The sequence below is a fragment of the Dictyostelium purpureum genome (assembly GCF_000190715.1).
Source record: "Dictyostelium purpureum unplaced genomic scaffold DICPUscaffold_430, whole genome shotgun sequence".
Taxonomy (NCBI): Eukaryota; Evosea; class Eumycetozoa; order Dictyosteliales; family Dictyosteliaceae; genus Dictyostelium; species Dictyostelium purpureum.
In genome coordinates this window covers 7,249-25,413 of record NW_003519765.1, presented here as the reverse complement: position 1 = coordinate 25,413, position 18,165 = coordinate 7,249, and the positions used below count along the sequence as shown (strand labels likewise).

Sequence of the window (18,165 nt, the reverse complement as noted above, 5' to 3'; positions counted from 1 at the left end):
ATAAACAATTACTTTATTTAAAACAGTATATAAAAAAATTTGAATTTATATTAAAGAAATATAAATGTTAATTATAAATATTGATTATAATTTTAAATAAAATAATAATAAATAATAATATATAATATATAAAAAATAAAAAATAAAAAAGATTTATTAATGTTTAAATTTATAAAGAAACATACTGGTAATAATAAAAAAAAAAAAATAAAAAAAAAGTAAAAATTAGATTTGTTTAGGGTATCTTGTATTGGATTGGTAGAATTGGATTTTTTTTTATTGTACAGTAAAAGGTATTGCAATAAATTATTTAATTAATAATAGTAATAATGGAGAATAATACTAAAATAATGTTATAATAAAAACAATCATAGTTATAATATTAATAATAATAATAGTATAAATTGATTATTATTAAAATAAAAACGATAAATAATAAATAAAAATAAATTTATAATATAATAAATAAAATCTATAAAAAATGTAGTTGTAGTGAAAAAGAAATTTAGAATTATGTTTAAGATTGGTATAATACTTTTAGTTGGTTTATTTAGGGATGAAATATTTATCTAAAATAAAAATTGCTGTTATTTGGCAATTTTTAAAAGTTTTTGTATTATAATTAAATAAATAAAAAACAGATTGTTAATAATAATAAAAAAGATAAAAGTAAAAATGATGACTTTTTTAGGTTAGTATTCGATTAGGTTGAATTGGAATTGGTTGGAATGAATTTAATTGGGATCGATTGTATTTCATTATATTATGTTAGATTAGGTGAATCGGAATTTTATCAGTAAAAGTAAAAGGTTTTGGAATAGGTTATTTATTTATACACAATAGTAATAGAAATAATGGTAATAATGGAAGAATAGTAATAAATAATGTTTTAATAAAAGTAATAGGAATAATAATAACTACATTAAATTTAGGTTTTAGAGTATAAAATAGATAATCAAAATTAATTAAAATAATCAAAAATTAAAATTATATAAAAAAAAAAAATTTTAAATAAAAAATAGTTTATTATACATATAAATTTATTAAATAAACATTTAAGAAAATAAAAAATGTATTTTTTTTCTTTTTTAGTTTTTTAATTTATTTTTTTTTATTTTTTAATATTAAATTATAAATTATAAATAAAAATAATAAAACATTTAAAAAAACAATTAAATATAAACATTGTTTATCATCATCAATGACGATATACATAAAAAAGGTCAAGCTAATGCTTAGCATTTTTAAACATTTTTTATTTTGTATTAAATATTTATATCAGATGTGGCAACAAATAGCACTTTTTCAAGTTATATTAGGTTTATAAATCAAACCAATAATAATAATAAAAATTTGTAAATTTATTAGATATGTTTTTGATACATAACTTTAGCTCTAAATTATAATTATAAATATATTCCACCACCACAACAACAACAACAACAACAACAACAACCGCAACAACAACAACAAGATTTTAATAAAGATATAATAAAAAATTTAGTAAATAGAAATAGGAAAAGTATAATCATTTATTATTCTTTTGGATTTTAGGATAGTTAATAAAATAAAAATAGACTAAAGGAAATAAGCTAGCCATATTAAAAGATTAATAATAGTACAAATTAAATAGTTCATAATGGGATTTCAAATTTAATAATAATGTCTAGTGATTGAGTTGTAATTGTTGTAATTACTTTAATGTTTAAGATATTAAAGTTTTACAAGATAACTGTCCAATTAATAGTTTTGAAAATTTTCAGAAATTTAACAAAAACAATGGAATTGATGTCATATTGATCCCAAAATACTCTCTAGACCTCAAAAATATTTGAAAATTTATTGTGCGTGTTAAAAAAACGTTTAGTTCATAAACTTAAAGAGCATTCTCAAGTGGATTTTAAATTGAGGAAAATATGTATGGTATTTAACAAGAAACTATTATTAATTTATATCAACCAATCCCTAAAAAAAAAACCAATGAATTAATTAAAAATAGAGGTGGTTTAACAAAATATTGAAAATTTTCAATTAAAATATCAAAAATAAAAAATTATTTTTAAAAAACTAAAATATTTATAAACTTTCAAAAAAGATTTGACCTATCGCAAAAAAAAAATTTTAAAAAAATTAAAAAAAAATAAATTAAATTATTTTATTTATTAAATATTACAAACTTTTATCTTTTTTAAATTTATGAACCAATTTTATTATATGAAAAAAAAAATATATAAAGGATATTATAAAAAATATTTTTTTACCAGGCCCAGTCAAAACAATATTGAAAATACTGCATTGATTATTGATTATGGAAAGAGATTTCACTATCACTTCCCCTGGTTTTCGATCTCTTCATGAAAAAGATTTTTTTCTTTTTCGCCATCATCTCCCCCCTGTTTCTTGAGTTCTTCATATTCGATTCCACATCCATGAAAATAAGAGGCGATTGGTCTTCTTGATTGTTGTGTATACCATTTGTTTTCTTTAATTTTATAATAATAATGATTCAATCTATCACCAATAAGGTAGATGACAGTATCTGAATTACAGTCAGTACCGATGGTCAAAGAGTACCCAAATCTCATGTTCTCTATTGGAGGGTATTCTAAATATTTGCCTTTTAATTTAGTATGGATATTTAAGGTGTAAAAGTGTTCCATTGTCATGATGTAGATGAAGACACCATCAAAAGCAATACCTTCAACTCTGTTGTTGTGAGCATCGAGATAATCTAAAAACATGGTGGTATTTTTGGTTTCAAAACTGAGAACTTCGATGTTGTTAATAACGGTAAACTTTGGATTATCTCTGGTTTTATCGGTACCACCAATAATAAAGAGTTGTTTATCGTGGACCAATGTGAAGCAATAGTATCTAGGAAACTTCATTTTGGTAACCAATTGGAATTGGAGGGTTGGTTCTTTGCCAGTTCCACCATGTTTGATTATACATCTATCAATTCTATCTGAAGAAACATTGAATTTGACACCACCAACTAAATAAATTGAGTCTTGCCCATCATAAGCTGCAGAAATTGATGAACCTCCACCAGATGGGATATTACCACCTTTTTCCCAACGACCAGTTATAATATTAAATTTTTCATAAGATTCGAGTGAATTGTTACCGCCGAACACGTATATATAATGTTTGGCAACTACAGTGGCGTCTGTAACACAAGCTCTTTTATGTTTTGTGGGTGGCATGAAAGCCCATTCGTTTCTAACCGGGTAATATTTAATACAACGAGATAAATGTAACTTTTCCTCCATACCACACAAGAAATATAAGCATTTAATTTTTGGAATTGTATTTGGAACAAAATCTTGTTTTTTGTTTTCGTTTGTTCCACTTTTTACTTTTGTTTGTTCCACTTTTTGAACTGTTTCCTTGAAATCTGGTGAAAATGAATTTATTTGTGGTGGAGCTGAGGTTTTTGGAATGTTTTCGAGCATTGATTTATATATGCAATTAGAGTGTGGTTCGTAACTTTTTGTGGATGATGATGAAGAGGAAAGGGAAATATTGAGGGGATTAGGATTTAAGAGAGGAATTAATGCTTTAGAAAATTGTGAACTGGGACTGTTCCAGTATTCTTGATAACATTGACAATCAGTTTCGATGCTATCACAGCTACAATTGTATGGTACAGACAAAGATTTAGATAAAGATTTGATTTCTTGAAAGATTTCTTGGTTGAAATGGAGTTTATTTGCGTGCTCTGGAATAGATATAATTTGTCTCTTGCCCTCATTTATTAATGGGTCGATTTCTTGAATTCTTTTTAATAAAAAAATTGTGCCATATATATCTTTTTTAATATCCAATGGTTCTAATTTGGCAAATAGCTCTATATCTTTTTTCATTTGATCAATTTTTTTAATATAATTGTCGTATTCAAGCTTAATAGTTGAGTTTGCATCATCAATGTTTTTCTTGTCACCAAACTCCTTTATCTGTAAGAATTTGTGTAAATCAGCATACACCATTTGTGTTTTTATTAGACCATTTTGTTTTGATTTTTCCCATTTCTCTTTACAATCTGTTAAACTGTCCCGCAGTTTATTTAAAATTTCTGGAACTAGTTCCCTCTTTTCGGTTTCGACCTTTTTCTTAATATTTTCTTTGATCTCCTCTGAGCCTTCTGCATCTACCATTGAATGACCATTGTGTTTTTCGACTATACATTTCTTGCAGACTGATGTATTGTCAAATAGACTCATAGGAGAGTACGTTTCACCTGGATGTAAATCGCACGAACGTCTTAAACTCTGAAAATAATCTTCTACCAATTCATTTAAAAATTCATCCAAGGAGAAACTTTTTATAACTTGAACACATACTGGGCATTTCGGGACGCTAGGATCTAAACTACTTTTTATTGAGCTTTGAAGACACTCCAAACAGACCCTATGTTCGCAAGGCTTTAATTTTTGAGGTTTCTTAATAATACCTGAACAAACAGAACACTTGATAGCATTCATTTTTTTACTATTAAAAAAAAATGTATTAGTCATTTTGTTTGAAATTATTTCAAAATATTAATTAAAATTAAATTCATACTAAATCAATTTTGTTTGAAAATTTTCCATACTGTTGAGATAATAACACACAAAAAAAAATATATTTTATAATACTATTACTTCCAAAATAGCTATTTTGTTGCACAATCTTTTATTAATAATTATAGATATAAAAACAATTATTATACTTTGTTATTTTTTATACAATTTTTTTAATTCTTTAATAATATTTTAAACACAAGAGTTTATTTGAATTATTATAAATAAAAAAAGAAATTTTTTTTTTTTAAAATAATTAAAAAATTATAAAGGAAAATTTTTTTAATTTTTCTAACATAAAAATTTCAAATATTAATTTTTTAATTTTTTTGAAATTTTTATGTTAAAAAAAAAAAATTATTTTAAATATTAAAATTGGTTGATGTTGGGTGAGTCTATTTTTAACTCATGTAATTTATAAAATAATTGTTATTGTAATAATCTTCGAATACTATTATAATTGTGTGATTACTACTTTTATTATATTTGTTCTAAAAAATTAAAAAATGAAAATTAAAAATTAATAAAAAAAAACAAATTAATTTTTAAAAATTAATAAATTTATAGAACGTTATTAATAAAAATATTATTAATATGTTAGAATCCGAGATATCTAACAGTTATTATAAATAAATATCTTTATTATTGAAAGAACAAACACGATTCTAGAAAAGACACAAAACAAATTAGTATTTTTTAATAGAATAAATCAAAATCAAAATATTTATAATATAATATATTTTTTATAATATAATATAAAATAAAAAAATAAAAGAAGGGTAATAATTTTCAAAAAAAAAAAAAAAAAAAAAAAAAAAATTTTTTTATATAAAAAGGATTATTTTTATTTATTTAAAGATTAAAATGATTGTTATTCATTGTAAAAGCATTGCAAATATAAATTTATTATTTAATTGAAATTTTAAATTTTTTTTTTTTTTTTTTAAATTTTTTTTTTTTTTTCAAATTTAAAAATCTTTTCTTTTTATTTTTTTTTAATTTTACTATTTTTTTTTTTTAAATTTTTTAAAACATTTTTTTTTTTTTAAATTTTTTAAAACATTTTTTTTATAACCAAACAATTGTATTTCAAAAATAATTTTTTTATTCTTTTAATTAATAATTTAAATGAATAAAAAAGTTAATAATCAATCAGTTTTAATTAATAATAATATTAAAATTGATAAAAACAAACAAGATCAAAAGTTTGAAGAAAATGTAACAACTGCAGAAGATAGTTCATCGTTCAATAGCCCATCATTCTGGGATGATTTAACCTATCAAAAACAAGAAAATGATAACTATATTATACCACCAACATGTTTTTCACTTCAAAGATTTGTATTATATGAAACTAAAACTGTAATTATAAATTAATAAAAAAAAAATTAAAAAAAAACCAATATTAATTTTTAAATTATTTAGAGATTTTATTTAGTTGGGTCAAATAGAACTAAAAATAGATTTAAAGTATTAAAAATAGATAGAACTTATGAAGATGAGGTTGTAATTTCAGAAGATCCAACCGATTATAACAAACAAGAGATTCAAAATTTATTAACAATGATTGGTAATGCAAATAAAGAAGGTTTAACAAGACTATGCTCAGCATATGGTATTTTAGGTTTTATTAGATTTTTACATGGATATTATATTATATTAATTACAAAGAAACGTAAAGTTGGAATGATTGGAACTCATTTCGTTTATGGCATCGATGATATAACCTATGTTTATATACCACCATCATTTCCAAGGACCAACTCACCAGAATTCGCAGATGAAACTCGTTATAAAGGCCTATTTCTTAGTTTAGATTTAACCAAAGATTTTTATTTTAGTTATACCTACGATATAACAAGAAGTTTGCAATACAATATGACAAGGTATTTTCATTCACCCATTCCAAAAAATATTCAACGTGACGAACAAACCAACAAAGCAAAAGTGTATTATAATGATCAATTTACATGGAATCAGTTTTTATTAGAAAATTTAGTTGACCAAGCAAAGACATGGTACTGGGTATTGCCAATTATTCATGGTTTCTATGTTCAAGATAAAATTGATATTTTTGGTAAAGGTTTAGATTTAATTTTAATTGCTAGAAGATCACGTTATTATGCTGGTGCAAGATTTCTAAAAAGGGGTATCAATGAGAATGGCCATGTGGCCAATGATGTCGAAACTGAACAGATTCTACAAGAACCATTAACCGGTATCTCAAGCAAAGCGCAATTCTCTTCATTTGTTCAAATACGTGGCTCAATTCCGTTATATTGGGAACAAGATAATAATATTATGACACCTAAGCCACCAATTAAAATTCAAAGAGTGGATCCTTACTTTGGCTCAACTATTTTACACTTTCAAGACCTATTCAGAAAATTTGGCTCACCAATTATAATTCTAAATTTAGTGAAATCAAATGAAAAGAAACCAAGAGAATCAATATTAAGAGAAGAGTTTACTCATTGTATAAATACTTTAAACGAAATGTTACCAGAAAAACATAAAATTCATTACCAAGCATGGGATTTCCATCAAGCTGCTAAATCCAAAGATCAAGATCATATGGCATGGCTAGATTCATTCTCAAATCAATCCATTTTAAAAACCAATATCTTTTATTCACATTCAAAACTTTATTGTAATTTCCTAAGAGAAAACTATTCAAACACTACAACAGAAGATATCAATTGTAATAGCAATTTATTTGAAATTGGTAGTGAACAAATTGGTGTGGTTAGAACTAATTGTATTGATTCCCTAGATCGTACCAATGCTGCACAATTTTGTATTGGTAAATGTGCATTGGCCTATCAACTATATTCTATGGGTTTATTGGAAAGTCCATCATTAGATTTTAACACTGGTATTGTTCAAGTTTTAATTGATATGTATGAAGCATGTGGTAATCAAATTGCACTTCAATATGGTGGTTCAGAATTAGCAAATACAATTAAAACATATACAAAACATTCTTTATCATCACAATCACGTGATTTAGTTAATGCCATCAAAAGATATATCAGTAACTCATTTATTGACGCAGATAAACAACACTCTATCAATTTATTTTTAGGTTATTTTGTACCTTCAAAAGCACCAGAGACTATAGCACTATGGAATTTAGAAACTGATCATTATTTGCATAATATTACAAGTAGACTTCAACATTTAATTCTAGCAGATACAAATTGGTGGGATGAACCTTTATTACAATTTCAAAAAAGTTCACTATTGTACAATTTATCTTCAAAATCCTCAATGATCCAAATGATGAAAGCAAAATCTTTTTATGAATTTGAAGATACCTTTTATAAAAATGATAGATTAACTTTAATTGAAAAACATTTCAGTTATCGTTTTAATGATCCAATTCGTTTTAGAAATCAATCCTCACCATTATCTATAACAATAGAAAATCAAAATAGACAAGGTCCATATTTACAACAAAAATTAATTACAGATAACCAATTTCCACAATTTTTTCAACCACAAAATAAATTAGATAATAATATAAATAATAATATAAATAATAATATAAATAATAATATTATTAATAATAATATAAACGAAAATAATAGTACAAATAATAATAATAATGATAATAATAATATTAATAATAATAATAATAATAATGATAATAATAATAATAATGGTGATGATGATGAAACAAAAAGATATGATATTAAACGTTGGGTAGTATCATTATCAAAAAGAAATAATAGTCCAGTATTTAAAAAAGATGACGAAATTATTAAAAAGAAAAAACCAATAACAACAACACCTATTAAAAATAATCAAACAAAATATTATAAAAATAACTTTAATCAACCTTTAAAACATTTTGGAATTCATTTAGGTACAAGTAATTTCGATTTAGAAACTTTTGAACAATATACAAGTTATCCCTGTATCAATCCTTTAGAAAACACAAGTCAAGATGAATATAGTATCAAATTTTATAAAGAATATTTAAATAATGAAAAACCAAAAAATCCATTTATAAATAATAATAATAATAATAATGTTAAAAGACCATTAACTTTAATTGATAAATTATTCGAAACAAATACAAGTGATGATGATGAAAATAATAAAGATAATTTAGAAAATATAGATAATAACTACAATCCTTTATCCTCTTCATTACCAGTTTCACCTCATTTAAATAAAAACTACAAATATCAACATGATTTACATAAAAATAATTTTAATAATTATAATAACAACCATAATAACCATAACAACCAAAATAATAATCATAATATCGATAAACATAATAATAATCATAAATATAACTATAATCATAATCAAAGTTATAATCATAACCATAATCACAATCATCAACATAATAATTTAAGTAATAGTATGGGAGTTTCAAATCAAAGGAAATCTTCATCCACTTCGAGTATTCAAGAGATTACAAAAAATGAACTTAAAACTTTTTATTATCAATCTTATCTTCAATCCCATAGCAGTAATTCATTATATCCAGTTCCACCAAATCATATTGATGCCTATAAAAACTATGTTAACCTCCCAAAATCTTTAAATCATTAAATGTATAAATAAAAAAAATAAAAAATAAAAAAATAAAAAAAATAAAAAATATTTTTATTTTTAAAACCATCAAAAAAATCGTTATTCACCATTTTATTTTTTTTTTGATTTGTTGTGAAAAATAAAAAAATAAAAATAAAAAAAAATAAAAATTTTAATTTTTTTTTTAAATTTTCTTTTTTTTTTTTTTAAAAAAAATCTTTTGAAAAAAAATTATTTATATATATAATTTTTTATAATATATATCTAATATTATATATATTTTTTTTATAATGGTAAACTCAAAATTATCAGTAGTTTTATTTATTACATTTATATTTACTGTATACAGTACAAGTAAGTTTTTATTTTTTTTATTTATTTTTTTTTAAAAATAAAAAATATACAGTTTACATTTTAACATTTGTTTACTTTTTTTTTTTTTATTAATAATTATTATAGCCAATTTTGCAACTGATTCATGGATTGCATTTTTAGTTTCAAATAGTGGAAATGCACCAAAAGTTTCACTCCATACAGCAGTTTTAAATCCTGTTAATAATACAATGTTGGTTTTAGGTGGTATTACACCAAAAGGTAATGCATCGTCAACATTTATTAAATATGATATACTTCAAGATTCATGGGGAACACCACTTAATTTTTCAGGTATTGAAAATGCTCCTTCACCACGTTATGGTCATGTAGCATTAACAACTTTAGATAATAAAATGTATATTTATGGTGGAAGAAATGAAAATGAAGTTTTTGGTGATATTTTCAAATATGATATGGGTAATTTATTATAATATTAAATAAATAATAAAAAATAATTTTATTAATTTAATAATTTTTAGAAAAAGATACTTGGGAAAAGATTTCGGTTAATGGAAGTAAAAGATGGGGTCATAGTGGTGTTTCATATTCTACAGAAAACTCTTTTTATTTCTTTGGTGGGCAATCAACAACAGAAGGTGGATATTTAGATGATATTATTAGATATGATTTCGAATATGATACATGGATTACAATGACTCCAGGTGGTTCAGAATTTTCACCAAAAGCAAGATCATTACATACTTCAACTCTTACTTTAACAAATCACATGGTTATTTATGGTGGTAGAAATTTCCAAAATAATGAAACAATCTTTGATGATTTACATATTTTCTATGTTGAGGAACATAGATGGATCAATGTTACATTAAATTCTACAAGTAGAAATCCAGAAAAGAAATATGGTCACACTGCAATTTTAACTCCAATGAATACTGTTTTAATTTATGGCGGTAATCAATCAAGTACTGCTGCCTCAACTTCAATTTATAAATTTGACCTTTGTAAGTTTACAAGATTTTTAAATTTTATTTTAAAAACACTTAAATTAATTTTTTTTTTTTTTTATCAAAATTTTAGCAACCACAGAATGGGATTTTATTTCATCAGCATCAGGTTTGGGACCAGAGGCTAGATCAGGACACACTGCAGTTGCAACCTTATTTAATACAATGTTAGTATTTGGTGGTCAAGATGGAAAAGTATTTTACAACAATCTCTTCAAATATAATGTAATTAATTCAGTTCTTAGATCAACTAGTGATGGCACAACTCTTGTAGTATTATTAAGTCTTGTCGGTGTTATGATTATTGGTTTATGCTTTGCACTAGATATCATGGCTGAAAAGAATGAAATTGCTCGTTTAGAACAACTCGAAAAAGATGCTATTGCTAAAAATAATGAAATTGCTCTCAAGAAAATTTTACAAGAAAAGAAGGATAAATTAAAAAATCAACCATTATTCGAAAAATTCTAAATTTATATAAATTTTTTAAAAAATAAAATAAAATAAAATAAAATAAAAAAAAAATATTATTTATTTTTCTTTATAAAAGTAAATATTTAATTTTTTGTGTAAAAAAAAAAAAAAAATATATTAAATCATTGCTGTTTTATAAAGATATCAGTTTTTTTTTTTTTTTTTTCGGCAACAAAGAAAAAAAAAAAAATCAATTTATTTTTAAAATTTTTTTTCATTTGTTTTAAAAAAAAAAACTAAAATTAAAAGTAATAAAATCATATAACATTTATTTATTATTACTATTTATTAATATTTTTTTTTTTGTTTATTTTAGTGTTTTTAAAAAGCATTTTTTTATTTATATTTTTAATATTAAATTTAAATTATTACAATTGTTCAATTAATAATAATTATTATAATAATATTCAATTTAACAATTCTATTATAAACGATTGTACCAAATATAATCCATGTGATTTATCATCAAATAAAGTTTGGGAGAATAATAGAGCACCAAAATATAGTAATGATAGTGTAGTAATTGATTTTTCAACAGTCAATGATTATTTAGGCGAAGGAATTTATTTAATATTTTCAAATCAAACATTACAATTATTGGATTCAATTTATATTAATGGTGAATTAAATTCAACAGCAACAAATACCACAACAAATGATATTCAAGTAAATTTAATATTTGATAGTATTTATTTACAAGTTGATAATCAAATAGAAATCAATAATATTAATTTTACAATATTAAATTCAAATCAACATTTAGAAAATAATATTATTTCAAATAATTCATTCATTCATTTATTTCAAACAAACTTAATAATAAATTCACCAACTTTTACAATTAATAATTTCAGTATATCAAATGAGCAAGAAAATCAGCAAATAATAATTTATGAAAATTCAAAATTTATTATAAAAAATGGTCATTCTATTAATTCAACTATACAATTGGATGGATCATTATATTTTAATGGTGATATCGAAATAAATGGTAGATTAATTTCTTCCAGTAATAGTACACTTCAAATTACAGGGGATACAACAATTAACTCTTATCAATCGAATATTAATGTATTGGAGTTTTTAATGGGTCAATTAATAGTATCAGAAAATATTTTTATAGATATTTCAACATTAAAAATTATATTTACTCCAAGTTTATTAATTATTCAAGAGAATGCAACTGTGTTTATTAGTGAATCGATGGAAAATAAAATTTTATCAAACCAACAATTTATTCTTTATGGTGGTACATTAGATATATCCTCTGGTTATTTGTTTATGGGCTTTAAAAAAACTCTGGGTCATGGAAATATAGTTATTAGAGATAATCATGAAACAACATTTATAAACAGCACACAAATTTATAATTATAATATTATTAGTTATGGTAATATTACTATTTCTGGTAAAAAATCATATATAAATCAATTAACAATAGTATCAAATCAAATAAATTATAATTCATTATCTGTAAATATTTTAAATCATACCATTATTAATCAATTAATAACTATTAATAATACTGAATATAATAATGATATTAGTGATAATTATAAAAATAGTAGTGATAGTAGTAATAGTAATAATAATAATAATAATAGTAATAGTAATAGTAATAGTAATAGTAATAGTAATAGTAATAGTAATAGTAATAGTAATAGTAATAGTAATAGTAATAGTAATAATAATAATAATAATAATATAAATTATAATAATATTCAATTATTAATTAATAATAATTCATCTTTAAAATTAAATTTACCATCTAATATTTCAAATACAATTATTGAAAACGGTATTTTAAATTTAAATGAATCATTTGAATCTAATCAAATTTTATTATTAGGAAATTCTTTATTATTTTCAAGATCAAATGTATATTCGAGTATTTTAACAGAGGGTCAAAAAAATGAAAAAGATTTATCTCTTATTAGATTTAATAGTTTAGAATCAATATTGGTATCATCAATCGAATTAAATAATAATAAAAGTAGATTATTTTTAGATTACCCTAACCTTACAGTTGAAAATAATTTAATCATTGGCAATGATTCAATTATTCATTTAAATGAATTGGAATTTAACAACAATCAACCATCAATAAATATTTTGGGAAATTTAATAATAAATTCAATTTTTAAAATATTAATAAATTTAAATAATAATTTTAAAATGCCACTCGAAAATGATAAACTAAATTTAATAAATTTTAATAATAATAATAATAATAATAATCAAAATATTAATAATATAAAAATAGAATTTTTAAATATTGATAATCAATTAAATTTAAATTTTACAACCTATTTCGAAAGTAATCAATTATATTTAAAATTTTATAATCCGTCAAATAATAATAATAATCAAGATAAAGGTTTACAAAATTGGAAAATAGCTTTAATAATTGGCTCAACCGGTATAGCTTTAATTTTTGCAGTTTATTTAATTTTAAAATATAAAAAGAAAATAAACAATAAAAATAAAAATCACGAAAATGATAATAATAGTGCATTCACTCCTTTAATAAATAATCATGATTAATTATAATAATTTTGGAATATTACCAAAAATGTAATTTAAAAAAAAAAAATAAAAAATAAAATTAATTTAAAAAATATTTAAAAAAAAAAAAAAAAATTCAAAAATGAATTTTTTTTAAATTTTTATTTTTTTTATATTGGATGTATTGATAAAAGGCGCTTAGGTATAAATTATAACTAAATAGCCTAGTAATTTATTTTTAAATAATATATATATGTTTTATTTAAAATAAAAGTAATAAAAATATATTTTATAAAATTTATTATCTAATCACATTATTTTACAATAACAACAAAAAACTATAAAAAACTAATAAATAATAATAATAATTTTATTTAAATTATGGAAAGTACTGGGATAATAAATAGTGTTGGTTGTAATGATAATTCTTTATTAGATAAATCCAATGGAGGTATTATTAATAATTTAAATAATAATATAATAAATATGAATAATATGAATAATATGAATAATAATAATAGTAATAATATAAATATTAATAATAGTAGTTCAATTGATGATTCATCAGACACACAATCAATAGAGGCATCACTATCATTAACATCATTAGCAAAAACAAATAATGAAATTTTAACATCAAATAATATAAATTTAAGTTTTAATAATAGTAATAATAGTAACACTACTACCACTATTTTACCAATTCAACAACAAATTATATCATCACTATCATCAACACCGTCACCATCATCATCACTTTCATCATCATCAAATAATATAGCTGATCAATGTAAAAAATGTCATTGTAAGAACTCAAAATGTTTAAAAATGTATTGCGAATGTTTTGCAAATAAAATACTTTGTAATAACTGTCAATGTTTTGGTTGTCAAAACAATGAAGCAAATATAGAAAAGGTAGAAAGGGCTAGATCTCAAACTTTAGAAAGAAATCCCGATGCTTTTAATCCAAAAATAAAACAATCTCAAATTAATCAAAATGTAACACTTTTTTTATTATTATTAATATTATTATTATTATTATTATTTCTTTATTCTAATCAAAATTTAATATTTTAGATTGGTAATGATCAAAGTGTATTAATCGATAAACACAGTAGAGGTTGTCATTGTAGAAAAAGTGGATGTTTAAAAAAATATTGTGAATGTTTTCAAGCAGGTATACCTTGTAATGAAAATTGTAAATGTTATGATTGTAAAAATCAATCCCATCACCACTCCAATGGTAAATCAAATGATAAAAAGAATAAAAAAAAGCCTCAACAATTTAATAATATGATGTTACCACCGCCAACAGCAACCACTACCACCACAACTACAACAACCCATTACGACCCAGTCACTACACATTCAGTTGACTCATTACAACTACAACATCACCTACAATTTAACCAACAACAACATTTACTTTTACAACAACAACAACAGCAGCATCAACAACAGCAGCCACAATATCATCAACAACTGCAATCACAAACACAACCACAAAATTTCATTGTAAATAATATTCAAAATAATGCAACAAATTCAAATAAAAAACAAAAACTCTCAAATAATAATGAAATAATAAATCAAGATGAGGACTATACTTTAAAAAATAAGAATTTGTTGAAAATGTTTAAAAGTGAATTAAAAACAAAATCATTTTCAGGGTATGTAGAATTTTTATTTAAATATAAATATAATTTTTAAACTAATTTCCTCTTTTTTTTATAGCCAAATTAATTCATTACTTTTAAATGAAAAAATTAAAGATTTATGTTTAGAGTTTTTAAATATAGCAAAAGAAAATATTAATAATGAAAGAGAAAATAGTTATAATCATTTAGATAAAAAATTTTCAAATATTAACAATTTAGATAAAAACATTTCATTACGTTGCGAAGAAGAATCATTAAATGAAGTAAATAATAGTGAAATTAATAATAATAATAATAATAATAATAATAATAATAATAGTAATAATTATATTTTTAATTATAATAATATAAATAACAATAATGATAAAATAAGTAATGATGACAGCGAAGAAAACTATATTAAAAAAGAAAAACAAATTTTACAAACATTTTCAATTTTTTTAAATGATTTAATAAAAACGAATAACGATAATAATAATAGCAATGTATAAGATTTAAAATTAAAAATAAAAAATAATAAAATAAAAAATAAATTATTTATTAAAAAAAAAAAAGATTGTTTTTATTAATTTGTTCTATGTATTAATTTTATAAAAAAAAAAAAATGAAACCTAGTTTATTGATTTTAAAATTATTTTTAATTGTATTATTAATTATTATACTATATATTATATTATTTATTTTTTAATTCATTTATTAAACAAAGTTTCGCACCTGAAATTTTAATTTGTAAATATTCTGAACCACCTTGTTTTGGATTATTTATATCAATTAATTCTTTATGTTTCTATAATATTTAAAAATAATTATTAGTATAAAATTTGGTTTCTAAAGGGTTGTATATATATATATATAAATACATTTTCAATATCTTCAATTGTAAATTTATCTTTATTATCTAAACCTAAAATTTTTTTTGCTTCGATTGGTGACATTTTTGATTTAACATCTAAATTTGCAGCGGCTGCACCCATACCATTTTCAGCCTCTATATGAGTTTAGTGAATTAGTAAATTTTCTATAATAATCTTTTGAATTTGAACAATTATATTAATTTACTTACGTAAAATGGCTTGTTTATAGGCCATTGTAACTGATCTAACTAATACTGAACCAGTGGTAAAAATAATTTTTGCGAGTAATTTAGCAGCCATTATTTAATTTATATATTTATTTTATATGTAATTTTTTAAAAAAAAAAAACTGATAATTTTAATTTATGAATATTCTTTTATTTTTTATTATTGTAGTTATTTATAATGTATCTCGTTTATTAAACAAAATTAAAATAAATTTTTAAAAAAAAAAAAATTAAAAAAATAAAAAAAATTAAAATAAAAAAAAAAAAAAAAAAAAAAAATAATCGTAAATTTAATTTTTTTATTGTTTTAAAGTGGAATGGAAATAAGATAAACCAAAGTAATTTTATTAATATCTATTTTTTACCTATTTTATTTTTTTTCTTTAAAAGTATAATATATTATTATTGAGTGATTAAATAATTTTAATAATCGATTTATTAATAAAATCCATTATTATTTTATTTTACTAACCATTGTTATAATGTTTTTATCATATTATTACTTTTTTATGAAAAATATTTTAAATGAAAAAAAAAGGAATTATGGTTCTACAAAATTATTACTATTTTTTTTTTTTATGAAAATTAAATTAATTTAAATTAAAAATTAAAAAAAAAAAAAAAATTAAAATAATATTTTTTAATAAAAATTCATAAATTTATAAATTTTTTTTTTTTAATTTAATTTTTTATTTTCTTTTATTAACAATCAAATAACAACACCACCATTTATACAATAATACTATATAACAATAGTTATATAATTCAAATTTTAATACTTTTTTTTTTTTAATTTGGTAAAATATGTATGTATAAATTTATTTATTATTATTAATTTATTAAATTATTAATTTTTTTAATTTAAAGATTTTTTTAATATATTGTTAAAATTTTAAAATATTAATCAATGATGATCGAAACAGAAAATTCATCATCTAAAACAATATTTCAAAAAAGGAAAACTGAATCTTCGGGTTCTTCAAAAAAAAAAAGAACTTCAAATAAACATGACAATAATGAAACTACAGAAACTATAGAACAATTTTCTACCACTTCAACTTTAAAAGTAGATAAATTGCCACCACATTCACCATCATTAGAAAGATTTTCAGCAATGTCAAAGCCAAGAGAAAGTATTTTAACGTATGTATATTATTAGATATTATTAAATATATTTTTTTTATTTATAACAACAATTATTAATTTTTTTAATTTTTTCTCATTTATTTAGAACCCCAAATGAATCTGATATTGGGTGGGGAACATTTAATTATATTGCAATTTGTTATGTAATGGCAGGGTTTTCAATGATGGCCGATTCATATATTAATAAAGGAACTCTTGTAGATTTTGAATTATTTTGGTGGTTAGTAATTAACTATCAGGTATTAATATATGTGACACTTGGATTGGCAACATGGTCTTTTTTTAATTATTTCTGCACCAGACAATTTGCTAAACATCGTATACCAAGTGGGGTTTCAATTTTTCTTTATGTATTTTGGCAATTTGTTTGTTTTGCAGGTTCGATCTCTTTTGTATTAGCTCATGAAATGTCGCCAAGTAAGTAATAAAAAAATATAATATATTATTTAGAAACATTTTTTATTAATCATCTTTATTTTAGTTTTAAGTGGTGGAACAGGTTTACAAATTTGTGTATATTCATTAAAGAATCATTCATATTGGCATACAAATTATTTCTTGACTAAAGGTTTGGATAAAGCAAAAAGTAAAGTGGTAAGAGTAGATTTAACACCAAATATTAGTTTTAGACACTTTTTATACTTTATGGTTGCACCAACTTTAGTATTTGAAACATCATTCCCAAGAACTAAATCAATAAGATGGACCTATGTTTTAAAAGAATTGATTGCTGGTGCCGGTGCATTTTTAATGTTTTATATAGTTTGTTTGTATAGCAATAAGTTTTAATGAAATTTTTTATATAAAAATTGTTTATTAACTTTTTATTTTTTTTTTTAATTTTTTTT

General features: G+C 21.4%; 6 protein-coding genes across 6 annotated transcripts; 4 read left to right on the top strand and 2 right to left on the bottom strand.

Annotated features, from left to right (window-relative positions):
- Nucleotides 1–2,327: 2,327 nt before the first annotated feature.
- On the bottom strand, nucleotides 2,328–4,484 carry DICPUDRAFT_84023 (uncharacterized protein; the record flags this gene model as incomplete). Its single annotated transcript, XM_003293421.1, has 1 exon — nucleotides 2,328–4,484. The coding sequence occupies one exon, from the start codon at nucleotides 4,482–4,484 to the stop codon at nucleotides 2,328–2,330; it is 2,157 nt and encodes a 718-aa protein (XP_003293469.1).
- A 1,206-nt stretch (nucleotides 4,485–5,690) lies between these two features.
- On the top strand, nucleotides 5,691–9,131 carry DICPUDRAFT_158336 (uncharacterized protein; the record flags this gene model as incomplete). Its single annotated transcript, XM_003293426.1, has 2 exons — nucleotides 5,691–5,924; nucleotides 5,988–9,131. The coding sequence occupies 2 exons, from the start codon at nucleotides 5,691–5,693 to the stop codon at nucleotides 9,129–9,131; spliced, it is 3,378 nt and encodes a 1,125-aa protein (XP_003293474.1).
- A 380-nt stretch (nucleotides 9,132–9,511) lies between these two features.
- Nucleotides 9,512–10,924, top strand: DICPUDRAFT_42073 (uncharacterized protein; the record flags this gene model as incomplete). Its single annotated transcript, XM_003293425.1, has 3 exons — nucleotides 9,512–9,905; nucleotides 9,968–10,450; nucleotides 10,527–10,924. Coding segments are annotated over 3 exons (1,275 nt in total), but the record flags the coding sequence as incomplete, so codon positions are not given.
- Nucleotides 10,925–13,918: 2,994 nt separating this feature from the next.
- DICPUDRAFT_158333 (uncharacterized protein) lies at nucleotides 13,919–15,581 on the top strand (the record flags this gene model as incomplete). Its single annotated transcript, XM_003293424.1, has 3 exons — nucleotides 13,919–14,347; nucleotides 14,510–15,102; nucleotides 15,167–15,581. 3 exons carry the CDS (start codon nucleotides 13,919–13,921, stop codon nucleotides 15,579–15,581), a joined length of 1,437 nt encoding a protein of 478 aa, XP_003293472.1.
- Nucleotides 15,582–15,763: 182 nt separating this feature from the next.
- On the bottom strand, nucleotides 15,764–16,244 carry DICPUDRAFT_42077 (uncharacterized protein; the record flags this gene model as incomplete). Its single annotated transcript, XM_003293420.1, has 3 exons — nucleotides 15,764–15,877; nucleotides 15,951–16,078; nucleotides 16,154–16,244. 3 exons carry the CDS (start codon nucleotides 16,242–16,244, stop codon nucleotides 15,764–15,766), a joined length of 333 nt encoding a protein of 110 aa, XP_003293468.1.
- Nucleotides 16,245–17,081: 837 nt separating this feature from the next.
- DICPUDRAFT_42075 (uncharacterized protein) lies at nucleotides 17,082–18,106 on the top strand (the record flags this gene model as incomplete). Its single annotated transcript, XM_003293423.1, has 3 exons — nucleotides 17,082–17,314; nucleotides 17,403–17,734; nucleotides 17,799–18,106. 3 exons carry the CDS (start codon nucleotides 17,082–17,084, stop codon nucleotides 18,104–18,106), a joined length of 873 nt encoding a protein of 290 aa, XP_003293471.1.
- Between the last annotated feature and the right edge of the window lie 59 nt (nucleotides 18,107–18,165).